Here is a 27,786-nt window from a genome sequence, read left to right as displayed (position 1 = left end):
GCAGACGGCGGCTGATGGTGGAAACAATTAACGAGCATGTCCCCTAATTCCTGCCGCGGCTGCTGAGCACACCGCGGCTCCCCAGGCGCCCGCCGCGGCCGCCCCCGAGTCCCAGAGCCCCCAGTCCGGCCCTGGAGTGGGGCGTCCTCCTCCAGGGAAAAGGTGCGAGGAGCGGGAACCCGGGTGGCCGGGGAGGGGGCGCGCCGGGCCGGGAGGCGCGGAGCCAGCCGCCTACGGAACCCAACTGTTTGCATCGGTGACCGGCGGGCGAGGCGCGCCCGAGTGGTCTCGCCGGGAAGGGGCGGCGGGCGCTGGAGAAGGCGCCTAGCGCGAAGCTGGGCGGCGCCCCGAGGGCGGAGGACAGGTGGCCGCGCGGCCGCAGCCAGGTAGCGAATGGCTCGGGGGCTGCGCAGCGCGGTCCCAAAGCTCAGCCCGGCCCCGGGCCCGGCTCGCTGCCGCCTGCCACGGGAGCGGCCTTGGGCGGAGGGAGGGGGCGCGAGACCGCACCCCCGGGCCCGGCGCGCCTCGGCCTCTGGGCTCCCGCTCCCCTTCCCCTTCCGGCTCAGCCCGCTGCCCCAGACGTGACCCCCGCGCAAGGTGTTGGCGATGCGCGCTACCCGGGAGCTTGTGATTAATGGCCCCGAGGTCGTGGGCGGCGCAGGCACGAGCCCCTTCTTGGCCTGGCCAGGGTGTGAGGGTATCCGGGAGCACAGCGAGGTCATGGCAGCGGGGGCCTCCGGGAGCGCGGCGGCGGAGGAGGAGGAGGAATTGGAGAAGTAGGTGACGCGGGCCGAAGAGGCTTGTCCCCTCTGGCCCCAGGGCTGGCGCCGCGGCGGGTCCCCCGCCCCAAGCAAAGTTTGGAGCTACGGGCGCTGCGCGCAGGTCCCTCCCCGCGCAGTTCCCTCGGCGGGGTCTGTGCTGCCGCCGCTGCCAGGGCAGGACAAAGGCTCATTAACACGTGATGGGACCGCGCTTCATAAATGGGACTGGAGCGAGAGGGAGCCAAAGACAGCGCGAGCGGAGGGAGAGGCAGGGACCGCGCGAGCGGGACGAGGCGACGGGCGCCCGGGCTGGCGGAGACGGGCGGCCCCACACCGGGCCAGGCGGGGCTCGCGGGAGGACCCAGTGAAGAGCCGGGGAAGGGGCGAGGCTCGCCGGCGGTCGGAGCAGCGGGGCGCCAGTCCCGGTCGCTGTCGCGGGCGGGCGCTGGAGACCGGGACGCCGGCGCTCGGACGGACTGACTTGCTGACCGCCCGCCGGAGGCACACCCCACTCCACCCCACCCTGCCTCGCCTCTCCAGCAGCCCGGCGCCGGCGCCGCCTCCCGCACGCTACTCCCTCTGCCACCCTTTCCTTCTCCACTTCTTTTCCGCCTCCGCCTCTTCTTGTCTCCCGCGGTGCCAGCGCCTTCCCTTGGCCGGGGCGGGGGCCTCCGCTCCCTGCAGAGCTCTCCGTAGTCAGTGGGGGACATTTCGTTCTAGCGGACAACCAGCCCCTGAGCTGGGCGAGAGGTGCCAAGGGAGCTTCTGTCCCGAGGACCAGGGGATGCGAAGGGTAAGACCTGGCAGAGTTGCGTTTGGAAATACTTTTTCCGCCTCCCGCCCCCTCGGGTACGACCAGTGTGGTCCCCAAGTGTCCTTCGTGGAGTTCTTATTCCGTGTGAGCGAATCGTGCGTCGGTGTTTACTTAGCTGTGTGGCCCCAGCCTGTTAACTGTGATCTGTGCTACTTCTGGAGATTTCTACCATTTACTATTTATTGAATGTGTGTGCACCTGGCTCTGTATGCACTGATGTCTGTTTGTAGAAAATGTGTAATCGTGCATGTTTGAAAAACGGGCGCTTGAGTTGGTGCTGAATGCCTATAAACCATATTAGCAGCTAAGTCTTCCCAGGGAAATACATCGATCTCTGCTGCAAACCTAGAAACTGACTAATGTAAAATAGTAAATGTCATATAAACAGATGTATGTCAAATAATAAACTTTTGATAAAGAAAAAGCTACAGGAACCACTTCTCTTTGAGGAAAAACAAATGTCCATGTAACTAATACCTAAAATTGAATGTTGATGGAACCATTTAACTCAGAACTAGCCGTTAGATGACTACAGTTAATGTTGCATTTTTAAAAGACATTTCTTGTTAAGGCTTACAAATCATAAACGGATCACCTCTCAAATAAAAATATATTTGCTGTAATAGACATGAGAAACTGTCATTTGGTCATTTGGAAGTTTAAAAGTAACATGCATGTTTCTGATTCTAATAGATTGTCTCTCAGATATTTAAAATTGAACAGATGAGAAAAACAAATGTTTAGTAACGTATTAATCATTTTGCCTCCCGTCTTTTTTTATTTTCCTCCAAATAAGTGCTATTCTTGCCTTTGTTGTTGATTTCTTGATATATTAAGCCTCCTCAGGCATGTAATCCAATAAGATATTAGAACAGATTTACTGGTTTTAAAGGTGTTGAAAGATATCTCTGTGTGTCCCATAACTTCTCCTCATTTTTATTACCAAGTTAATATCTTTTGAACAATGGGGGAAATGCAGTTTCTTAGAGGAAGCTTAGTGGACACTGAGTATTAGTGGGGTCGCCATTGACATCAATCTATTTTGCAGAATATTGAGAAGCTCAGAGCAACCAACCTTTAAGGTTCCCATAGGACTTTATGTGATTTAAAGTGTTGCTTTTCTAATCCTACCCTACTGACAGTTTGCAAGGGAAAATACACTGATTGATTTTTCTCTGCCCCTTTTTTCCCTGGTACTCCTCCCCCTCCCCCACTCTCTAACTCAGTTAAGAACAATTTTATAAAAATAAAAGGCCATTTATAGTTTCTTAAGTGAGACAAATTACTTTCAGATTATATCCATACATGAGCAGAAGACATGCACCTCCAGAATTTTAAACATTGCATACTACAGGCACTTATTTGTAGGCACAATGGCAATTACCATACTGGGGCAAGAGACTTGATGTTGGACATGGTTTTAAAAAACTAACCCATTTTAGCTTATGAGGAGAACTTACTGTAAACCGACTCTTTTTGTTTCAAAGATGTCTCCCACTCCAGGCGAGGAGCGCTCTTGGCTGAGGTATGTATCAAGTGTCTGATGGGGAGAGGTCTCATTGTGTTTCGAAGTGTCCATGGGGGCAAAATGATGCCACAAGGTGGAAATACTCAATTCTGGCCTTTCACAAATAAAATTACTGTGCTTGCATACTCGTTGTTAGGAAAGCAAATTAGATATTCATGCCCCTGAATTTTAATAACATTAATATATGTATGTAAGAAGAATGTTATGACTAGAACCTTAAATAAGCCATAAGTGATTATTATTTAGTGTGTAAAGTTTTAAATTCTGATGAAAACCAGGTCTCACATTGAAGTAGTGCTTGGCTTTGTTTGTTATCCACTGTTTTCTGTCTTTTTCTGTTACCCATTTCCCAGTGGACCATGTTCCTCTCTGTCTTGCCTGTGAGATTGCTCTTCTCTAATAAGCCTAGCTGCAGGATCAGTGTGTTCTTTTTGGCATTTCAAAATGGTAAAATAGTGAAATTGTTAAATGTTACCAAGATGAAACTGCTGGGAATGAAATTCTCGAAAAGAACCACTGTATTTGTGGCATATTTCAGCCTCTTCCAAAAGAAAACTCTTTGATTCGGTTTACCTATTTTCCCAAGAAGGAAGCAGCCCCATTGATTGTGTTGATAAGTGTTTAGTATGCAGTGTCAGCTTATTAATTACTAAGGCAAAGCCTGAGAAACTGTTTCAAAACAGTCGTATAACACTGTTCTTTGCTTTGACTCAACATTAACCACGGGGAAATTTAGACAGGCTCCTTGGTTGTCTTGCATATTAATGTTTGGAATTAGAATTCAAATACTTTGCTATGTAAGAATAAACTATTATGAGATGGAACTTTCTAATAGCAGTTTATAGTTGACCACGCTTACCAAATGTTTCTTACCAGAAAACAGTTGGCCTAATAAGGGATTATTTCCCATAACTAGCTATGCAGGAACGCTGCAAAAACAAGAGTAACAAATTGAATTTGAAAATACCTAATGACACATAATTAGCAAAATGAAAGATTTGGTTATAGCTTCTTGAATTTATAAGAATTCTGGGTGACAGTTATTGTTTCTTTTATTCCAGGAAATATTTTGGAGAAATCTGAATTGATCTATGTTATAAAGTTAATCCAGTCTAATCTAAGAATATACAGTGAATTAAATGTTAATTAAAGCAATTAAAGGATGATAACAGGCAGTAACCTAAAGGACAGACTCCATCTTACTTACCAAATTCCATGTTAGCTCAGTTGCATAAAGAACATAGATGAGAGCTTTCATTCCCTGCTGAAAAGGATGCCATGCCTCCACCAGTGTAAGTCTGTTTCTTCTATTTTTGTATTTATCATTTTCTAATTGAACTGACAAATAGAGTGAAACCAGGCTTTGGGTTTAAATTATTTATAATTCTGCTATTGACTCTAAAACAATCTGGACCCAACATTGTTTGAAACACTGTGCTAGGGCCAGGTTTACATACTGCATATCTGTATTTTGAGAGGCAGCCTGCTTTGCTGATTTTTCTCTTACATACTGAAGACTGGTAGAGAAGTCAAAGAATAAGAGGAAATCAAAATCAGTTTATACACCTTGTGTTGCCAAAATTTTAACTTCATGTTTTCTTCCCTGAATCTCCAGTTCTTTCCTAATCCTATTCTCAGAGAAATGGTAAGTTTATATTATGGCTGCATGAATGCTGCTTTTGGGGACTTGGGGGATTCAACTTTTTGCCACTGAATTGCTATTTAATACTTTGATAAGCATTTAATTCTCTGTATATTCTTAGATTAGATTGGATTGACTTTATAAATTCAGATTTCTCCAAAATGTTTCCTGGATTAAAAGAAATAGTAACTTCACCCAGAATATATGTATAATATCAAAGTATATATTGCATAATTTTGGACAACTGGACATATAAACTCACTTTTATTTACATGTATAAACATTTTTATGGATGTAAATCATGACTGAAATAAAAATTTAAATATGTTGCCTTTATACATTTGAACATATAATTCTGATTTTAAATAAATACTACAAATTTGGGGAAGTGTCCGCATTCAAAGCAGCTGGTGCAGATGGACACTGAAGAGTTAAAGCAAATATCCACCTTGAATGGAAACAAGGCCATTCTTGTTTTCCAGGATAGGTGGAAATCTGTGCCAGTCCCATGCGTTCTAAGAATCTTGCAAATATGCCAGGATGAGCGTCACCACATTTGATTATAATTTTATCATAAACACTGATGGGTTTAAGACAGTTTCTTTTTAGCCAGTCCTTTTAGTTGTTTATTATTTTTTGGAAATTAGGGCTATACAAGTTGGAGGAAAATACAGAAGGTTATTACCATATCTCAGAATGCATATTAAGATAGTTATATTTTTTATATACAACACATTACAACATTACCACAAGTGAGTTAAAACTATAGGAAATTTGTTAGGGGGGCAGGTTTGTAAGGTGGGTGATTTTTAGTAGACCCTGTCACCCCTCTTGCTGCTTTCGAAATTGTTTGATGTTAGAGCAAACAACTTCCATCTCAAACTTGCTCACATGGATAAGGGGTATGTTTAATACATATTGCTAATAAGAGGTCAAAGTCATGACATAAAGTAGTGTAATTATCTTTAGTTCTTATCAAAGTATTTACTAAAAGCTTTCCTGGGTTATATTTCTTGACTAAACAAGGCCCCCTAATGAAACAAAGTATATTTTTTATAATAGTTTAGAGGACAGTCAGTTGCATGTATATATTCTTGATCTAGTTTCCATTTATATTTTCCATATATTTGAAGTATTTTCCATATAGAAGAATTAATAATGGGCAGCCTCTAATTTAAGTTTCACTTGGACAGGTTAAGCTAATAACTTAATCACCATGGAATTCTCGAGGTTCATAGTTTGTATGGGTTTTTGAGGGAAGAATTGTTTACTCCCAAAACCTGAGCAAATGGGCATGGCAGAGTCATTGCAGTTGTTCTGGGAATACTATGAATTCTATTTTAGCCCCAGCTGGAGAAATGTTCACACCTGCACTTTAGGAAAGCTCTCAAAGTTTTGCTGTCTTTGCTTTGTTTTCTTTTGTTTTTGAATATGTAGAGACTGGTTAGATGGAAATCATTGTTTTTGAGCAAATTCTTTTTTAACCCATTGTGCTATTGCATAATATTCTATATTTTTGAATGTTTTCAAAAGTACATTTTGCATTTTTTTGAATGCAAGAATTTAATTTGCCTTTTCTGTCAACACAAATGGCAAATAATTTTTCCCTAAAATACAATATTTTACTACTTAATGTCTTATTTTTCCACTCTTATTTGGATTCTTAATTAATTAGGAAATTATGTTTTTCAAAATTTATGTTTAAATGAGAGGGTCCCCCTCTTTCCTTCACCATTTCTTTATTCATTCTTTTAGATCATAACTTTAGAGAAGAAAATTGGAATCAATGTGAGTCCTGAAAATTGAGTGAAGTTTTAAGGAGTATTACATTCAAGTTGGCGATAAATTCTAATATGCTTTTGAAAAAACAAATTCTAGTCCAGGCGCGGTAGCTCACACCTGCAATCCCAGCACTTTGGGAGGCCAAGGCAGGTGGATCACTTGAGGTCAGGAGTTCGAGACCGGCCTGGCCAATGTGGTGAAACCCTGTCTCTACTAAAAACACAAAAATTAGCCGGGCATGGTGGCACGTGCCTGTAATCCCAGCTACTCGGGAGGCTGAAGTGGGAGAATTGCTTGAACCCAGGAGACAGAGGTTGCAGTGAGCCAACATCAAGCCACAGCACTCCAGCCTGAGTGACAGAGTGAGACTCTGCCTCAAAAAAAAAAAAAAGAAAAAAAAAATTTTTAAGTTTGTTTTAAATAAATTTCTACTTATGTGGACATTTGTACTAGGTAATTCATAACATTGATTTCTTCAGGTCAAAAAGCTAAAAATGATGTTTTTATTTATTTATTTTTAATTTATTTATTTTGAAATAGAGTCTCACTCTTGACCCAGGCTGGAGTGCAGTGGCACAATCTCGGCTCACTGCAGCTTCCGCTTCCTGGGTTCAAGCGATTCTCATGCTACCATGCCCGGCTAATTTTTGTATTTTTTGTAGAGACAGGGTTTCACCATATTGGCCACGCTGGTCTTGAACTCCTGATCTCAAGTGATCCGCCTGCCTCAGCCTCCCAAAGTGCTGGGATTACAGGCATGTGCTACCGTGCCTGGCCTAAAAATGATGTTTTTAATATAGCAAGTTAATCAATATAATTGTTGGTCTTTAAAAAAAAAGATCATTCAGGTACTAGACCTTTGTCACTTGTGTTTGCTTTTAACTCAGCTATATTTAAAAATTAATCAAATTTATTTATTCTTTATATGAGTGACGTAATGCCACTATGATCTGAGTGTTTTGGTTTATTCCATGGTGTTTGGCTAAATGGATCCAATTTTCAGCTCATTGAAATGCATTGCTACCAGAATTTGCTAAATGTTTTCTTTAGCTTTTGTACAAGTTGTGGTGAGCAGGCAGTATGCATGTGAAAAACAAAAGCTAGACAATTTAACATATAACTAAAACAAGTGCAAGATTGGCCAAAGAATTTTGTGTCTCTGCATATGTGGGAATTTGACTTTGGAAGATACACAGCTGCTTTTGGAAATGACATCTAATGTCTTATAAACAAAAAAGGAGAAATCTTTGAATTATTTTAGTCCTCAGCTAAAGTAACTAATTGTGAGTAATCTGTGATCCATTTTTATTGATGAAATAATTAGAGGGAGAACAGTTTGCCCAGAGTCATATATTTAAGTGCCTTGGGATATATTTCTAAATATTTATAACTTTTAGGTATTTTTGAAATATGTCCACTATAAAAAGTGTAAATTGCATAATTACCAGAGTAATTCTGTAAAATAATTTGCAGTAGATCTATATTACTTGGGCCTACAGCAAAATTTTCAGTTTAGTTTGTTCTTTCCTGGGTTTGTCTCTTAAGATGTAGTATTTTATGGTTTGGGGGAAAAGAAGAACAGAAACAAGTATTTCCAGCTTGAAAGAAATAAGCTGACATGTTAATTACTTTTAGTTTTTTCTTGTTATGCTCAATAATCATGGGTTCCTTCACAGTGGTGGTGAAGGAAATGTCTTAGCAACCCTATAAAGCTTTGCATAGCCTTTGTAAATAGAATTAGGAGAAAATGGTGTGCAGTTCTTAATATATATCTGTGTATTGTATCAGTACACATTACATTTTGAAGCCACTTTCCGTTGCTGGACAAAATACGTAAAAAAGTTTCCTGAAAAAGTCCAGAGAAGCCCTGGATTGTAGACTAAAAAAACTGGAGAGGTTCTCCACTCTTTATTCTTATTTTCTGGCTAAATGACATTATCCTGTTCCAAATAGGAATACCTCGGTTATAAAGATCTTCTGTGGGAGGTTATTTTATCTTGAGCTGGCTCCCGTAGCAATCTGTTTCAATGATCTAAAAACCTATACTTACAGAATATTCTTTCTTCTTATCTAACCTTAGTTCTTCTTAAAGGTTAAATCTACTTCCCCTTCTCATTTAGTCCTTTCGTATGTCTCCATAATCTTTCACAGTGGTTCTTAAACGTCAGAATGTGCTAGAATCTCCTAAAGGCCTTGCTAAGAATGGAGATGCACCCCAACCCTAGAGTTTTTGTTTCCATAGATCTGATCTGGATCCTGAGAATTTGTTTCTCATAAGTTCCCAGATGCTGCTGATGCTTCTGGTTGGGAGACCACCCTTTGAGAGCCACTGACCTATAGACTAACCCTGCATGCACTTACAAACCGTTGTGTAACTTCTCAGACTGGTGTTTCAGATGTACATTGTAATTTTCAGCCCATTGGTACCTGTCTTATTTACTAATTCAGTATGTTCACATCACTTTTTCTGAACACTTTTCAGTTCCTGGAATCTCTTAATTCTTAATTGTATCACACAAACCCTAAGAAGGGCTTGATCCGGAATGAATACAATAGAACACCCTCATGGTTTCAATGGCATAAAAATTCTGCACTTGCATCCAATTTGCATACGTACTTCTTAATCACAACTACATTTCCAGAGCATATTTTGCATTGCTACTGAAACCTCGTTCTTCCAGTTCTGTTTGTATGTAATTATTTACATCTTGAAAGCATATTTTTCTGTTTATGTCTTGCATTGTTAGCACACACTGAAAATTTCCTAAACATTTTGACTAAAGTAGGTGATACATAAGTACCTAGTTTTTAAAATAATGTCTGAAGGAAACCCCGGATTTACGCAATAATAAAAACTTATTTAAAATTATTTTAGTGAGAGAATGATAGGAAGGAATTGAATTATTTAGAAAGTCACTATGTCCTCAATTTGTATGAATATTTGAACCAAGATTCATTTCTCTTGTTAAATATTCCATTTTAGTCCCTACAATAATAGAGATTAATTTTCCATTCTTTTTCATCACAGAATTAGGACCAGTAGTGATGATTGCATATTTGGAAATTAGAAAGCTGAATATTTTATAAAATAGAATGAGTTGGTTATTAATATTGATTGTGGGTTCTTGAGACCACCCCTCTTACTTTTAACATCTCTTGGTTTAAACATATTTGTTTTAAGTAGAACTGCTTTCCTTTTCTCACTCTTAATTACTTTCTTGAGGCAGAATTCCCGATATTCAAAATTAATTTTTATCAATATATTAAATTTTCTCAATGCCCTTTTGCCTCAGAAAAGTAATTAGAAATTTAGTTTTCGTAGGCAGTAGTAATAACCCATTTTAACTCTCCATAACATATTTTCCTATTTGTATTTTAATTAATTCAGTTGTAAAATACATAAAATGTTGTAGTAGGAGGAGAAGTTGCTCAACCAAAGCAAGAACTATGTCCACCAAATAGAATAACAAATTGATTCCTGAGGGCTTATAAAAGCCACTCCGTCTAGTGGTTGAATTTTCACGACTTCTCTTGAGAAGTTGTTTTGGAAACACACTTGCAAATGGAGAAACCCATTTGGGAAACATCAATGCACAATAATGTGCATTTGGGGGAAGAAAAAAAGTCCATTATAATAGTAATTTCATATATTGTCTTTAAAGGTCTATCAACAGCATACAATTAAGATTCATTTAAGGTTGTGCATGTCACAAAAGACTCTTGATACTTGATACGTCATTGCTAAGTAGCTGAACTTTGCAGTTCATAATATGTACTCAGGCCGAACAAGGATTGGAATAAAAAGTAAATACCTGATCTTTGCCCATAACTTCCACTTGCCATCAATATAATTTCTATGTGATACTGAAATAAGACATCCTGGGGTAAATAATTGATGGATTCAATATAATTTTCCCATTTGGACACTTTTTCAGATGGATGTTTGTATGAGACCAAGATTCAGGTTTAATGCCCTCATGATCAGCTGGCTTTATGCCAGAATAAACTGTCCATGGTTAAAAGCTGTTCTGTTATGTTCGATCTTCCATGTTGCTGATGCATACCAACATTTACTTAGTAAGCAGGTATTGAATACCTACTCTGTGCCAGGCACTGTGCCAGGCAGAGGACCTATAAGATAGTTCCCAGCTCTCAAGGTGTTCATGGTCTGAAGGGTTTAGACACAATAAAGACAACTACAGGATGGCTCAGCAATGCCCATCACCTCTCCTGGGAGAAAATCTCAAAGCATGCAGAGAAAGAGAATTTACACAGCCCAGTACTATCTGATGATTAAATCTATTCCCTTTATATGTTTTTATAAGCTATTCTACTCTTTCAACTAGGGAAAGGAAGACAGAAGGGTGGGCTGTATTCGAGGTGGAGGGGTGGAGGGGAGAACCATTTCCCTTGCTTTCTTGACCTGACCCATGTCCCTTACATGGGTGTGAAGCATGGATATATTTTGGGGGTCATCTATCACAGAAAAATGTTATATCTTGGAATATAATGTCCACAATCCTAGGCACAGACTGTATGCCCAATAAAAATGTGTTAAACCAAGCGTTTGAAGGCCTATAACTTTATATCTATTAGCCACATTGCTGTAGTAATGCAGTTTTACATCCATTGGGCACCAGGAGATGGTAACGGTCACTCATTTGTTGGAACAACAAATGATGCAAGGTTTATATAATTGGTCTACCTTGATTCCAGCCAGGAACTTAGGAATGGGCCACAGAAAGTCTTCTTCTCCCTGGTCTAAGAAAACCTCATGGCTCATGGTGGGAAGTTGAGTGATTTTGAGTGTTTGAATTTTTCCATGTAGGGAATGGATGTTTGAAGCTTTCATTTACTAATAAGCATGTCTCATTCAGACCTAAAGAAGGTGCCCTATTCATGTCTCACTGGTGTTGTGGAAAGTGTCATTACCATCTATATTCCTGACAATTGACTATTGAAGCAAAAAAACACCTCCCCTTACAAAATAGTGGCAAAAATGACTTAGGTTTTATTTGCCTGTTACTGCCATTAGCACCAGTGACTACAAACAAGGTGCTAATGCAGAGTTAGGATTTATACCTTATAGTTAATTGGCATACTTTGTTCCTGAAGACCATGGAGCAAGGATGACTTGCAAGTGCTTTGGGCAGCCCTTTTGCTGTCAACAGATCATTCCTTCAGATTTCAGTTGTTTACTGTGTAAAATTATCATGTACACATTAGATAATGTGTACCTTCTCCCAAACCAACTCTTCTTCCCTGTAAATCAATGAAAGGGTGTCTTATTAAATGGTTCTTGGAACTCTGTGTTGAGAGCAAGGGCTTTGAATTATGCAGACCTGGATTGAAGTTCCAGCTCTGCCCTGTCTAGTTAGAGACCTTGGGTAAAGCATTTTTCTCTCTGAGTGTGTGGAATAGAGATTGTAATAGCACCCACTTCATGTAAATATTAAGGAAAAATAATATATTTTTTCCATGACTGGCATATAATAAAAGTTTAAATGTTTCTTAAATGAAAATATTTGGAAATTAGGGTTTTCTCTATTGTGCATTTACCCAAATTCTCTCAGATTTCAATCTGGAGAAATAAGACCTGGCTTTTAGTTGGACTTAATTTGTATGCTTATGGACTCAAAGAGAAAATATGCCTTCACTGATAGATGAAGAGAGAAGAAACTGTGAAAGGTGTGCTGCACAATTGGATATCATGTAGCATACTTTTCACTGTTGCTATGGACTCCTTGATAATGAACTGCAAAAGTAAGAGCCTGTTTACTAGTTTCTACACATTTTGTGGACTGGAATAATATATCACCTTCCACTTTTAATGACCAAATTTCATATGCAAAATAAAGACAATTTTATAGAGTATTTTGAATATGGCCATGGCTTTTACTTAATTGAAAACTTTGTATGTTCTCTGTTAGTGGAAGGCTGCTTTAATAATTGCTCTCCGGGTGGGTGCAGTGGCTCACGCCTGTAATCCCAGCACTTGTGGGAGGCCGAGGTGGGCGGATCACTTGAGGTCAGGAGTTCAAGGCCAGCCCGGCAAACATTGTGAAACACTGTCTCTACTAAAAATATACAAATTAACTAGGCGTGGTGGCATGCGCCTGTAATCCCAGCTTCTTGGGAGGCTGAGGCAGGAGAATCACTTGAATTCGGGAGGTGGAGGTTGCAGTGAGCTGAGATCACACCACTGCACTCCAGCCTGGGTGACACAGCAAGACTCCATCTCAAAAAATAAAAAAATAAAATAAAATTGCTTTCTTTACCCAGTATGTAGAAAAGATCTCTCTCTCAAGAAAAATGCCAAGGCACTCTTAATTGGAGGAAACAGCTAAACAGAAGAGCAAAATTAAATAGTAAATGGAATTTGTTATACAGATCAACAAATGAGTTTATTTGTATCATTAATTCAAGAGGCTTTGTTTTTTTAGCATCATCACCACGTAGTTCCTAACCCAATGAAGTTGCAAGACATCATTTTCTTGAGCCCTGAAATTGTTTTAACTAGTCTCTAAATGTGAAATCTTTGGCATATTTCACATTAAATTTGAACAGAAATACAGTCTAATACAGTCTTACAAGTCTCTTAATGTCCTAAGTTCATATCAATTGATATATTTTTATGAAAAATATAACACTCACATATAGTGTTAGTAAAGAATAGACTAGAGAAAATGGTGCATTAAATAACTTCTATTTTGTGTTACAAAATACATGAAGAACTGAAGGTATGAGAGCCAATTGAGCATTACCAATATAATGGAATTTTCTTTCATATGTAGGAAAAGGAGCTGACATTAATATAAGGAAGAAAGATTATGTATTTTTGCCTGAATTATCAGGATAATTAAGTCAATCAATTATTTCACTTTGCTGTAGAAGATGAGGGAAAAGTGACCAAGCTTCTTTAATAATTCCAAAACTCTAATGATTAGGTAAGAGTTAGAAAAGACTCATTGCCCATTCAACTGGAGTGGAAACATCGTTCATCAGGTTATGATGTTGGCCTATGGCATCTGCCGTGTATATTGACAGCATGACTTAGACGTAATGCAGTTATAAGAGTCAACTAAAATTTTCCCTACTAACTTTAGAGAAACACATTAGCACAGTATTTTCTTGATCAGATTAGTAGAAAACAGACTTGTTCCCAGAAATGAATGGAAAGTAACCAACAAATATATCCACTGGAACCTGCATTCTCTTGAACTCTTCACAAGGTTCTTTTATGAGGCCAGCCAAGCGAACAACAGAACCAACAAAGTGGGAAAAACAACAAGTTAAGCAAGGGCCTGGAACTTCTGCATTTGACATCCTGGACTCCTGTCAATGTAGACACTGTGCCAGCCATTTTCTCTTTAAAGCACTTAGAAACTTAGAATATCAGAGAAGGAGTATGATGGGTTAAAGCAGTCTATAATATATCAGGGAGCACCAGTCCTTCCAATACTTCTACAGTGTTTTCAGCCTAGAACACATGGACATTTTAAACCCTTTGTGGTTATACGAATAAAAATAAAGACTCTGGATAAACATTAAAAAAAAAAAACTTTATGCAGCAGCCATACCCACAAAATTCCTTTGATGATACCATAGCTTGCTAGCTGATAGATATGGTTTTCTTGGAAGGAGGTAGTGGAGAGGCAGGTTTGCATGTAGAGAAATAGACAAAAAGAATAGATGATATTAGTCTAAAAATTGAAGTGATTTTTTAAAAATAATGGATTTAATACTTTAAAATATTTTTATCTTTACTATGAAGTCATGATTTATATAGCTTACACTGTTAGAATATGTTGGCTATATTTTTTAAAGCAGAATTCTAGGAAAATTCCCTTATATGTCATTCAATCATTCTTTTACTATAACTGTAATAAAAACCAACTGCTTCTTTAATAGGTGCATCTACACATCTTGCTAGAAATTTCCAATTATGATTTTCCCAGTAGCAAAGAAAAACAAAATTAATGGCAGCTACGTCCCCCAAAGCCTAAGCCATATTAGTAATGAACTCTCAAAGAAAGCTGTTGATGCAAAAAATAATAAGGTGGAAATTACTATAATAATCCAAATGTAGAAATAAAGGAAAGAATTATCAAAATGCAGAGAGCAGTTTTCCTGCCATGATCCCATTAACTGTTAAAATAGCCTGTGCACAATAGTATTTCAACATTACTGAGATCTTTGAACTACATAAAATTCATATATTTTTAACTGTATTCTTTAATTAAATTGGCTTATATTGGACAGAAATTACTCTATTATCGTATAACCACACCCATGCCCTAGCTTACATTTTAACAAGCTAGTTTGTTTTAATGAAAGTGCTTGGTTGTGTTAAAATGGGAAATTGTGATCACACTGGTGGTGATCTTAATCTAAAGTAAGTCACAGAAACATGTTTTTTGTGCATTACTGGAATAAGATATGTGATCCTTTGTCTTCACTGAAGAAGCTTTATAGCTCTTCCAAATAGTGACTAAATTTTAATCTTTAGGGCCATGCAAGTAGGCAGACTTACCTAGATGAGCTTTGATAGGAAATAGGGATTTAGTAGCAGGTAGTATTAATTACTATTGGCAAAATGCCTTAATTTACATTTCTAAGAATCCAGAAGACTTAAATATAAGATGCAAAATGGCTTTAACCTAGTTACTGTTAATTCTGAAATCGTCACATAAAATCTAAAACCAGACTGTGGAGTCTGAGAAACTTTGATTCATCTGGAAATCCATCATATTCTAGGCAACTTACTTAACATCCAATGGCCTCCATTTCCTCATCTGTGAAATGGGGATTATAAATAAGCACCTGATAGGGTTGCCTTGACAATTTAATGATAGAATATATGTAAAGTTTCTCAAATGGCTGGATATAAGAGACATTCAATAAAGGTTCCCCATCCCTCACCCATGTCTCTATATATCTACTATTTGCTTCATGTTTTAAGTGCTGAGGCAAAAATAAGATTGAAAAATTAAGGCAATGAGCATTCTTGAGATATAATTAGTATGTATTATATTATTATAATATATTCTTACAATATAATTAGTATATAGTATATAGCAAAGAGCCATAATACTAAGTAATGATAATAATAATACCCATTGAAGACTTACTTTTGTGTCAGGCACTATGTTTTACATGCATTTAATTTCATTTAATTTCAGATCAGTTCTTGCGATTTAGGCATTATTTTCATCATCCTCATCCCCATTTTACAGATGAAATACTGAGGCTTCAAAAGACTGATTGCCCAAGTACCATCTAACACCAATCTTGGTCTGCTAACTCCTAATTCCATTGACTAGGTGCTTTGACTGGTTGGAATCAGTGAAGAAAACAAGGAAGATGGTAATATCCCTGTCTTAGCTTAGAGAGACAGTGTATCAGAAAAAGTTACAAGCAAGGGCCCTAGACCTGCACTATCCAGTATGGTAGCTACTAACCACATGGAGCTATTAAGGGCTTGAAATGTGGCTCTCATCTGGGTGCAGTGCTTGCTCTACTACTTACTAGCTTTGCCTGTAGCAACTTACTTACCCTCTATGCCTTTCGTCTGAAAATGGAGATAATAGCACCTACTTCATAGGGCCATTGTGAAATAAGGGAATTGATATATATATAATAGGCTCAGTGTCACCAGTCCATAAGAAGCTCTCTCTATGTGCTTAAAAGAGGAAAACCAGCAAGACTTAGTGGTCTACCTGATTGTAGAGGTCAAGAAAGAGGAGGTGTCATAGTTAAGTCCAAGTTAGGAACTTAGGTGACTAGAAAGACTACTCACAATGCCATAACAAATGTGAAAAGGTTCTCATGAGTCAACTCTTGCTCTTTGCAAACTTATGTTTGCTAAACAACTCCATTTACATATGAAAGTTTTCATCCATAATCAAAGGGACACAGAAGGCAGCCACAATATATGAGAGAGCTGTTCCCTACATGGTCCTGGCACATCCACAAACCTAGCTTTTGCCTTTCGACTCCCACTCATACTTAAAACACCAGGCTTACTGGCCCTGAGTGACTTGCTGAGTGATCTGTGGTTGGAGTCAATTTATTGCAGCATCATTTCTAATAGCGAAAGATGATAACCTAAACCTCCATCAGTAGGAGGCTGGTCACACTCATCTAACAGATCCTTAAGGCAGCTGAATGAAGAGAGAGGTTTTATATACGAATATGGAAATGTTCACAATGTGTACTTCTAAGAAGAAAAGAAAGGTATGTATAATAATGTTAGTTACTATTTGCTAAAAAGAAAACAAAGAGGGGGTAAATACATATATTTGTGTGAATATGCATGGAGTATCTCTGGAAGGGGTAACAAGAAACTTATTCCTTGCCTTTGAGAAAAAAAACTAGGTGGCTGGGATGTAGGGATGAGAGGGATTGACTTTTCTCTGTATGTCTTTCTGTACCTTTTGAATCTTGAATCTTGTGAATCTAATGCATAAAGATAATCAAAATTTCTGATAAACTAGCTTCCAGTTGGAAAGTGTAAAGGGGGAGTTAGTTAATTGAGGGAAGATGGCATAAGGAATGGGAAGATGACTGGAATGGCTCACAGGAGCTACTTGGAGATGGAGGCTCAAACTCTGGTTTTCAGGCTAAATGTCTATTGCATTAATTATTTTTTCTGTCCTCTAATTTTAAGAAAAAGGCAAATGCAAATCACTGTTTTAAGGTACCACCTAATAAAAATTCAACTGCCATTTTATTAGGTTCAGGTGAACATTTCTGTGGGAACTCAGCTCTCTGCTCTCCTGCTATCATGCTATCAGGCTGGTAAACCACTTAAGAAAAAAAGATGCCATTCTGTGTTTGGAAATCTCATTCTAGTTATGGAAATAAATATATGAACTCCTCATTATATGACGTGATGAGGCCTGTAATAGAAGGATGCGCTGGGGAACTAGTTATACCTAGTGGGAGGGGCTGGTCAGGAAGGTCTCAGACATGGAAGTAGCATTGGCACAGACCTGGAAACATAAGTTTAGTAGGCAGAGAGCTTCTATCCAGATAAAAGAAGGGACAAGGTGAAGGAGGAAGGTGTGCAGGTATGGTGGTGTATTCAAAGAGCAGCAAGTCACTCAGGGCCAGTAAGCCTGGTGTTTAAGTATGGGTGGGAGTCGAAAGGCAAAAGTTAGGTTTGTGGATGTGCCAGGACCATGTAAGGAACAGCTCTCATACACTGTGGCTGTCTTCTGTGTCCCTTTGATTATGGATGAAAACTTTTCATATGTAAATGGAGTTGTTGAGCAAATGTAAGTTTGCAAAGAGCAAGAGTTGACTCCTGAGAAATAGCCAAATGGTGGGACATATAGAGCATGTTCTAGAAGAGGTGAGGATATGAGAAAAGATATGACAGACAGACAGATGAACAGGGAACCTAAGGATACTCGAGAGTTAACATTGGAGCCAGGCTGAGGTTAGGAACTCAGGAAATATTTTAGATAAAGGAGCCCGGAAGCACTGGGCAACTGGCTTGGCTGTTGGTCTTTGGTCTTTTATTTCTGCATCCTTTATTTCTATAGCCACTAGCCTTTGCCCCTGAGACACTACCTTGACTTGATTGGCGTTAGCAGACTGTACCAGCACACTGGGTGCCTCTGTGTGGCTTGTACCCTAGAGCTCCTGCCTCTGGTCCAGTAGGTGGTGGCTCCCATCTGCTTTATTCTATGACAGTTACAGGAGAGGTATGCAGAACTGGTTCAGAAGCCCAGACTAAAAAACCCTCAATTTTCTTAGTGATGATAGAAGTTACCCATGGGAGGTTCGGGGCCCTCAGTTTGGCAGTGCCTCCTACTGCCATCACAGGCTACAGTGATCTTGTAAAAGGGTTACACAACCATGGAGGAGCTAAGGGAGCCTTCTGGCTTACCTGTCACATTAGTGCTGAGGGCTCTTTCTCTGTTCACCATTTGGTATGGCATTGCCAATATTCTTGTTTACCTCTCTGTAGCCAAAGTTGCTTATTGCATATAGCTCATTCCGTGAGAGTTTAGACTAGATAATTATATAGGCAGCTTCATTTAAAATGCTAATAACCTTACCTAAATAGAGGATATTTCTAGCTCAATTGGATTGGGCAGCTCTCCAGGCTAGATACCTTGATTCAAGTTACGTGATCATTTTTTTTTTATCAACATTGGGAGAATCCTTCCCCTTCCTTGGGTAGAAAAGAGCTTCTTGTTTTTGTTCTATTTTGAAATAGATATATTCAATCAACCAGCTTATTTGGAGCCTTCTTCTGTGTGTTAGGCATTCTACTAAATGCTGAGTAGATACTAAGATAAAGTCCCCTGTAAGATCTTCAGTGAACTTACTGTCTAGTGGGTGGGAAGAAGTAGTGGAACAGATGCAAACACAAAGAAGTATTAGAAAATCTGGTCAGTACCATGATAGAACTCTGTTTGGGTATTCTGGGAGCCCAGAAAAGGGTGTTCATCGCCATGGGAAGCAGGGAGCTATGGCAAGAAGTGACATCAAAGTGATGGGGAGGAGTTGACCAAGCAGGAGTGTAAGGGGCAATGGGAGCAACAGCACTGAGGTGAAGAGCAGTCAATTTGCTGTGTTTATGGAACTAAAATTCATCTGGTGTAGCCCAAGTGGCAAGGCCAGGGCTGGCAAGAAGAAGACTGGAGAGGTGAGCAGGAGCTACATCACAGGAAACTTTTTACTGGACTTCATCCTGCAGGTGGGAGATAGAAAGCCGTCCTGTTTAGGGAGACAGGTTGTGGAGAGTATTAAGGACAAGAGCCTGAGGGTCAGAATTGGAAAGGAGCTCAGCTGGACGGAAACATAGAAGGCAGGCGAGAGTTGCATACGTGTCTGGAGGGCCTGGGCCTGAAAGGGAAACTGCGTGAAAGTTTATATTTGGTTTTTAGGGCAAAGACATTGAAAGAGGGGAGTCCCATAATCAGCATACATTTATGAAGATCACCCCCACAGCTGTGTGGCAAGTGATCAAAAAGGAACAGGACTAGAGAAGGGCAGGAAAACTGGTCAGAAAGCAGGCGCCCTAACTCTGGTGAGCAGTGATGAGATCCTGGAAGTGGAGGTGGCAGAATGTGGGAAGGTGGGCCACATTTAGCACTTTATGCCTGTTCCAAATTACTTTTCTTAGGAGTCATGACACTAGGGTATTAAATAAAATTATTTTAATTGACTCTGTGTCCTGTCCCCACCTACACTGATGCTACCTATTCTTAGCATAAATACCTTTTCCTTGGGGAAGCCTCCTTCAGCCCTCTAGACTGGGTGTCCCCAGGGCATCCTGTGCGTCCCCAGTTGTAGCTCTCCCCATGCTTTCTTTTAATTTCTGAGTCAGCTGCCTGCCTCCTCTGCTAGACCATATCCTTCATGCGGGCAAGGACTCTTTTTTTCACAAGAGTGTTGCTCTGTTGCCAGACTGGAGTGCAGTGGCATAACCTCGCCTCACTGCAACCTCTGCCTCCCTGGTTCAAGCGATTCTCCTGCCTCAGCCTCCTGAGTAGCTGGGATTACAGGCGCGCCACCATGCCCAGCTAATTTTTTTTAAATTTTTTAAAATTTCTTTTTATTTTTAGTAGAGACGGGGTTTCACCATGTTGGCCAGGATGGTCTCAATCTCTTGACCTCATGATCTGCCCGCCTCAGCCTCCCAAAGTGCTGGGATTCCAGGCATGAACCACTGTGCCCGGCCAAGGGCAGGGACTCTTTCTTGATGCTGTCAACACTAGTGTCTAGTATAGTAGCTAGACATAATACAAGTGCATAGTGGATGCTCCATAATTTGTTAATACATGAATAAATGAATTATTCAGATATGTAGGGTCTCTGAATTAATAACTCATTTATTGTTAGTTCAACATTTTAAAAATTTTTTCTGAAATAGTGATTTTCTCTCCCCCAACCCCATACAGTGTGATATGTTTCAGGAACAACAAATGCCAATTAACAAGTAATACATTGTTTTAATTATTATTTTAATTGTCATAGATCTCACTCTATACTTCTAATTTTGAAAAAGAAACTAAAGAAATGAATAGCCCACATTTTAAACAAACATTTATAAATAGTAAGATCAGTTCTCTGGCTGTTTATTTTGAAACAAAACCAAATTGCTTAGCTTAGAATCGAAGAGCCTTAAAGTTTGGGCCTTTCCTCTTAGCTGTTCACATGGAAATCCTTGGACACTCTCCCGCCTGTCTCCTGTCACCAGGCACACTTGTGTCACCAACCTACTCATGAGGGGGGCTGTCAGGAGGCCTCCTCCATATCCTCCTCCCCGCTGTGAAAAAGCTCAGTCTTGGCCGGGCACAATGGCTCACGCCTGTAATCCCAGCACTTTGGGAGGCCGAGGCAGGTGGATCACCTGAGGTCAAGAGTTTGAGACCAGCCTGACCAATATGATGAAACCCTGTCTCTACTAAAAATACAAAAATTAGCCGGGCATGGTGGTGCGCACCTGTAGTCCCAGCTACTCAAGAGGCTGAGGCAGTAGAATCACTTGAACTGGGGAGGCGGAGGCTGCAGTGAGCCCAGATCGTGCCACTGCACTCCAGCCTGGTGGCAGAGCAAGACTCTGCATCAAAAAAAAAAAAAAGAAAGAAAGAAAGAAAAAAAAACCTCAGTCTTCCTATACGCCTCATTGCAAGTTTGGTCTTTGTGACATTTTTCTTGGTTGATGTGGACATCCTAGAAGTCATGTCAGCCATGGCTCAGTCCAGACCTCTCCTTTTCTGGGTGAAGAAACTTGTCTTGAGGAGCATCTCTCCCCACATGGCCTCAAGCTTCCTCAGTTCTCACTAGCTCCCTCCTCCCCCGCTACAAGTAACACACAGACCACACAACTCACCACTTGATTCTACACTGTCTTATTCTTTGGTTGTCTTTTACATTTAGTCTCATTTGTCTGACAAGGTGAGGTCTCCAAGAGTCGGGGTCCTGTGACACATCAGTGCTCTCACCAGCCCCCACCAGCACTGGGATACCATGTGTATGTGATAGGAGAAGCCAGGTGCTAAACACTTCCTAACGTGACTATGAAATGGACATTGTCCCCAAGAAACATTTCATTTAGTTCAGTCTTCTTGGCCCTGGAGGTCCTTCCTGGATTCACACACTGACTTCAATAGAGAGGGTTTAAATAATGAAAAGGTCGTATGTTTCTGGTGTGTGTCACGCCATCCCCGAACTTTGGAGAGCTTTTCTCTGAGTAACTTACTCATTTTGTTGATTGAATCTGATGAGAATTTGACCTCCTACTGTTCAGAGACAGGAATGAGTTGCCATGACAGTACATTTGCCACATTTACAGTGTCTCTTTGTTTTTATTCTTCCTGTTTCTCACCATTCAGCTTATTTGTTTTCCCTCCTCTTAGGATTGCCCCCTGCGGGTCACTTTCTCAGTCATTTTGAGCTCAGCCTAAGCAAAGACTGAGGTTATGAAGTCGATCCTAGATGGCCTTGCAGATACCACCTTCCGCACCATCACCACTGACCTCCTGTACGTGGGCTCAAATGACATTCAGTACGAAGACATCAAAGGTGACATGGCATCCAAACTAGGGTACTTCCCACAGAAATTCCCTTTAACTTCCTTTAGGGGAAGTCCCTTCCAAGAGAAGATGACTGCGGGAGACAACCCCCAGCTAGTCCCAGCAGACCAGGTGAACATTACAGAATTTTACAACAAGTCTCTCTCGTCCTTCAAGGAGAATGAGGAGAACATCCAATGTGGGGAGAACTTCATGGACATAGAGTGCTTCATGGTCCTGAACCCCAGCCAGCAGCTGGCCATTGCAGTCCTGTCCCTCACGCTGGGCACCTTCACGGTCCTGGAGAACCTCCTGGTGCTGTGCGTCATCCTCCACTCTCGCAGCCTCCGCTGCAGGCCTTCCTACCACTTCATCGGCAGCCTGGCGGTGGCAGACCTCCTGGGGAGCGTCATTTTTGTCTACAGCTTCATTGACTTCCACGTGTTCCACCGCAAAGATAGCCGCAACGTGTTTCTGTTCAAACTGGGTGGGGTCACGGCCTCCTTCACTGCCTCCGTGGGCAGCCTGTTCCTCACGGCCATCGACAGGTACATATCCATTCACAGGCCCCTGGCCTATAAGAGGATTGTCACCAGGCCCAAGGCCGTGGTGGCGTTTTGCCTGATGTGGACCATAGCCATTGTGATAGCCGTGCTGCCTCTCCTGGGCTGGAACTGCGAGAAACTGCAATCCGTTTGCTCAGACATTTTCCCACACATTGATGAAACCTACCTGATGTTCTGGATCGGGGTCACCAGCGTACTGCTTCTGTTCATCGTGTATGCATACATGTACATTCTCTGGAAGGCTCACAGCCATGCCGTCCGCATGATTCAGCGTGGCACCCAGAAGAGCATCATCATCCACACGTCTGAGGATGGGAAGGTACAGGTGACCCGGCCAGACCAAGCCCGCATGGACATTAGGTTAGCCAAGACCCTGGTCCTGATCCTGGTGGTGTTGATCATCTGCTGGGGCCCTCTGCTTGCAATCATGGTGTATGATGTCTTTGGGAAGATGAACAAGCTCATTAAGACGGTGTTTGCATTCTGCAGTATGCTCTGCCTGCTGAACTCCACCGTGAACCCCATCATCTATGCTCTGAGGAGTAAGGACCTGCGACACGCTTTCCGGAGCATGTTTCCCTCTTGTGAAGGCACCGCGCAGCCTCTGGATAACAGCATGGGGGACTCGGACTGCCTGCACAAACACGCAAACAACGCAGCCAGTGTTCACAGGGCCGCAGAAAGCTGCATCAAGAGCACGGTCAAGATTGCCAAGGTAACCATGTCTGTGTCCACAGACACGTCTGCCGAGGCTCTGTGAGCCTGAGGCCTCCCTGGCAGCACAGGAAATTTTTTTTTTTTTTTTTTTTTTAAGCTCAAAATCTAGAAGAGTCTGTTGTCTCCTCGGTTATATTTTTTTAAGTTTACCATGCTCAGTGAAAAGGTGATTGTCACCATGATCACTTATCAGTTTGCTAATGTTTCCATAGTTTAGGTACCCAAACTCCATTCTCCAGGGGTTTACAGTGAAGAAAGCCTGTTGCTTAAGTGACTGAACGATCCTTCAAAGTCTCAATGAAATAGGAGGGAAACCTTTGGCTACACAACTGGAAGTCTAAGAACCCATCGAAAAATGCCATCAAATGAATAATGCCTTTGTAACCACAACTTTCACTATAATGTGAAATGTAACTGTCCGTAGTATCAGAGATGTCCATTTTTACAAGTTATAGTACTAGAGATATTTTATAAAATGTATTATGTCCTGTGAGATGTGTATCAGTGTTTATGTGCTATTAATATTTGTTTAGTTCAGCAAACTGAAAGGTAGACTTTTATGAGAACAGTGGACAAGCAGTGGATACATGTCAATGAGTGCACTTTTTTTCTATATTATTGCCCATGATATAACTTTAGAAATAAACCTTAGTATTTCTTCAAATATCTCTATTTAATTTTGACACTGAAAAAACCATAAAGGTTTATTTTTCTGTTACCTCAACAAGAAGAATTTGAAGACTTCAATATATTGGGCAGAATTCATTCACACTTAAAAATTTATTAGCCCTGCATTTTCATAGGAAGACACATTGTCTTCTGGACTATAGCTGTTCTAATGGATTATAATCAGAATGGAAGAGAGAAAGCATATTGACTTTTTTTGAGCGACATCTCTGACTTTCTTTAGTCTTCAGCTATTACTGGATCTCTTAAGACAGCATGTGTTAATCTTAATGTATATTGTTATCACTGTGCAGTTGCTGTTTACTTGAATAGTATTGTGTTCCTGTATTCCAGGTTTAAGTAGATTTCATGCCTGGGTGGCCAGACAACAGTCTTCATTTTTTTTAATTGAAAAGAAGTAGTGTCTGGATCAGTAAAATTATACTGTGTGTGAGTGTGAATATAAATGTGTGTATGTGTGTTTCTGTCCTGTAACTGTTACAGTAATGTCATAAAGTGAGAAAACTGTGACCAAGTGTAAACTATTACCACTTGCTGCACTCTTCCACATGGATTCAGTTTCTAAAATTGAGTTCTTCCTGTAATCTTGTTGATAAAAAATACTGACTCCAACCATTCAAAAATTTCACCCCATCCCTCCTTAAGAGATTGGATCAAGTATTACTAAATTGACCTTTAGGTATTACATAAGACCAGTGTTTAGCAAGAAATAATGACAGACATCCAAGTAAGGGATGTATTTATAGTGTCATTGCCGGGAAAGGAGAGTACTTTGGTTTCTGAGCACCGAATATTGATCAAGATGTCAGTCACTAAAAGGAAGACAGTTCTACAGGAAAACAAATGACAACATTTTTCAATAGCGTGTGTAGGTAGTATGCACTATATACATCACATTAAAGTAGGACTATCACACCCAGCCCATGTGGCTAAAAAAGCTGAATCAGACAGTGGATGAGACACAAAACGGCAGTGAAGAGCCGACACACTTGGCATTGACGTCTAGATATGCTGCATCTGTGCTTTGCCCACATGCCCTTGGTGACAGCTGAGCACCCAGCTCTGTCTTGGTAGGTTTGGGCTAAGGAACAGACCTCTCCTTTGCTCATGGTTAGCAAGATACACTCAAGCATGAAGATAAACACAGCTGCTTTCTTCTTACACCCCGGTCTCATACTCCTTAATGGCACCGTGGGTGCTCATTGTTGGGCCTTTTTCCAGTAAGGAATGATATTGATGAAGAATCTACTTAACCCTGACAAATTTTAATTATAATCTCTTCTTATACAGATAAAACATGACTCCTACAAGGCCCCAAGGTCTACATAGTCTGAAGTGAAGTAGAGAGCTGGCATCTATCTGGTGATTTCTAGCTCTCGAGATACCCAAGCAGCCTGATGGGGCAGTTTCCCTTCTTACAGTTCACGCTCTAAGGCAGGATGTGGCTTGTGAGATACTTTGCATTGTCTGTCTGCACACCTTGAATCTGCCTGCTGGTTCCTTTACTTTACCTCTCTGTCATGTGCAGATGAAGGCTCAGGGTGCTAGAGGATTAATAAGATCTCTTTCTAAAGAAAGGAGAGATTATTGACAAGAAGAACTCACCAGGGCAGGGTCTAGTTTCCATTTAAGAATTGCCAGTCTTTTGTCCTGCATCATCTTGAATATTAATCCACATATTTCAGAGCTCACCAGGCAGTACCAATGCTCTTTTCACAGCTATGAAGAGCTAGTAGAGACGAAATTCTTGTTATGGTAGAAAAATTTCACGATTCATTTTTGAAACTGCATTTGTGCGTATGCAATGTAGATTTTATAGTGTGTTGTGCTTTCAAGATCTAAATCACATATAATAAATTAAGGGACAATGGGGCTGACAGCACTAAACTTGGTGCTTATTGATATTCTAAGAAATATCTGTGAAATATCATCACGTATGTTATACAACCTTCATTTAAAAAGGTTTAAAACTAGTTAGATTCACATTGACACTTTTCATATCATTTCTTAACCCAAGTGACGAAAACGTTGTCCCCAATGAATACACTCATTAGAATTACCACTTGGTAATATCACTCATTAATTAGCCCCATAATTAGATCCATTACTTTAAATATGAGTTAAATTTAAGTAAGTTTTATAAGGTCTGACATCAGAGGTATCTTACTTTCCTCTGAGGATGATGTACTTGCCCTGACCATGCGTTTTACCATCACACATGTCTTCAGAAAGGGCCGAATTCCCAACCTGCTCATTTTTTTAAATCAGAGTCATGATGAATCAGTCCTAGAATGTTTCATTTGGACAAGTAGGGCTGCCTCCAAGAGGAACCTCTGATCTATTTTGTATGAAATATATGTGAAAGGATATGAATCTGAGAGATGCTGTAGACATCTGTCCTACACTTGAGATGATTTCCAGGCCTCTCTGGCACTTTTGAGTTAAGTCTATCTGGTATTAAATGCCAAGGACCTTTTGCTGCCTAAATCCACTCTGCAGGAAATAGGCCCAACCACCAGATGAGAATTAGGCCCTGGATGAGTAGCGCTCTAGTTACTGTCCTGTTGATTAATTTCTGCCATTTCATGTCCATAAAAGAGACCACCCATATCATGCACACAATTAGATTTCTCACACTCTAACTGTATATTTGTATTATATTTTAAAATCTCCTAAATGCTGGGCAATGGCTATTAACAATTAATTGTCTTGCACTGGCCTTCTGATGAAATGTTAACAATGCCTATTGTAATATAGAAAAAAACATTCTATCTACTGATTTGGGCTGAATGTATGTAAATAGGTTTCTAAAAAGTCAGATGTTTGAGCAGTGGCCTAGAAATCAGTAATTTTCAGATGGGAGGGTTTCTTTACATTGCCGTGGCATCTTAAATGCTATCTTCATGTAAATTGACTGTACTAGGCCTACTGGGGATCAGAGTTCCCAAGAAAGGAAACCTTTTCTTGTATCTGGATTCAAATTTATTTCCAATGTTTCAAGTGGAAAACATGACTCTTTAATGTCTGTAAATCTAACATTATTACTTTTCCTCTTAGAAGAATATTGTATTGTTAGATGTTTGTTGAGCTGGTAACATCGTTGCAACCACTGCAATATCTTCGTTAGTAATCTGTATAATACTTTGTATACAAGTACTGGTAAGATTGTTATTAAATGTAGCTTCAGTCATTAAATTACTATAGCAAAGTAGTACTTCTTCTGTAATATTTACAATGTATTAAGCCCATAGTATATTTTATTTCAATGGTGTAATTAAACTGTTACTTATTCAAAGAGAAAACATCTCATCATGTCTATTGTCCAAAGTTACCTGGAATCAAATAAAAATTCTAGATTACCATGAAGAACATAAAATGCCTTTGAACTCTGCCTTATTTCACAGTCTGATGGCAAAATACTAAGGATTTAATTTCTAAAAGATTGCCGAACTAATTTATTCCTCAAAAAGCACTTATGACTTTACTTGAAAAGTGGGGACATATTGGATTAATCTATTTATTTTTAACGTAGGAAAAACACACAAGAAGCTATTTTATACACAATAAAGCAGAAAAGGCCACCACACCTTTAAAAAGCATTATTTCATTAAAGATTTTAACTGATTTTGCAGTAAATTAAAACAAACATACCATTCATAATGTGTAAATTGAGACTTAACAGACATAGTACAATATAAATTGAAAGAATTTATGAGCATTGTACATTTTGAACCACAGAAAAGAGATAAGTGC

At 40.2% G+C, this 27,786-nt stretch overlaps 1 protein-coding gene across 4 annotated transcripts; it reads left to right on the top strand.

Moving 5' to 3' along the window:
• CNR1 (cannabinoid receptor 1) lies at positions 1–27,786 on the top strand. Of its 4 annotated transcripts, none has more exons than XM_054557848.2 (2): positions 1–162; positions 21,908–27,786. In XM_054557848.2, exon 2 carries the CDS (start codon positions 21,971–21,973, stop codon positions 23,387–23,389), a length of 1,419 nt encoding a protein of 472 aa, XP_054413823.1. In that variant the 5' UTR covers positions 1–162; positions 21,908–21,970; the 3' UTR covers positions 23,390–27,786. The 4 variants fall into 4 exon arrangements, with proteins under 4 accessions (XP_054413823.1, XP_009240349.1, XP_054413824.1 ...); XM_009242074.4 differs by lacking the exon at positions 1–162 and adding an exon at positions 1,465–1,554; XM_054557849.2 differs by lacking the exon at positions 1–162 and adding an exon at positions 3,078–3,100.

This window comes from Pongo abelii, chromosome 5 (assembly GCF_028885655.2).
Source record: "Pongo abelii isolate AG06213 chromosome 5, NHGRI_mPonAbe1-v2.0_pri, whole genome shotgun sequence".
Lineage (NCBI taxonomy): Eukaryota > Metazoa > Chordata > Mammalia > Primates > Hominidae > Pongo > Pongo abelii.
This window is presented reverse-complemented; position numbering and strand designations above follow the sequence as displayed.

Bases quoted from the DNA above. Each gene is read 5' to 3' on its own strand.
- CNR1 (XM_054557848.2), top strand. From the start codon at position 21,971: ATGAAGTCGATCCTAGATGGCCTTGCAGATACCACCTTCCGCACCATC.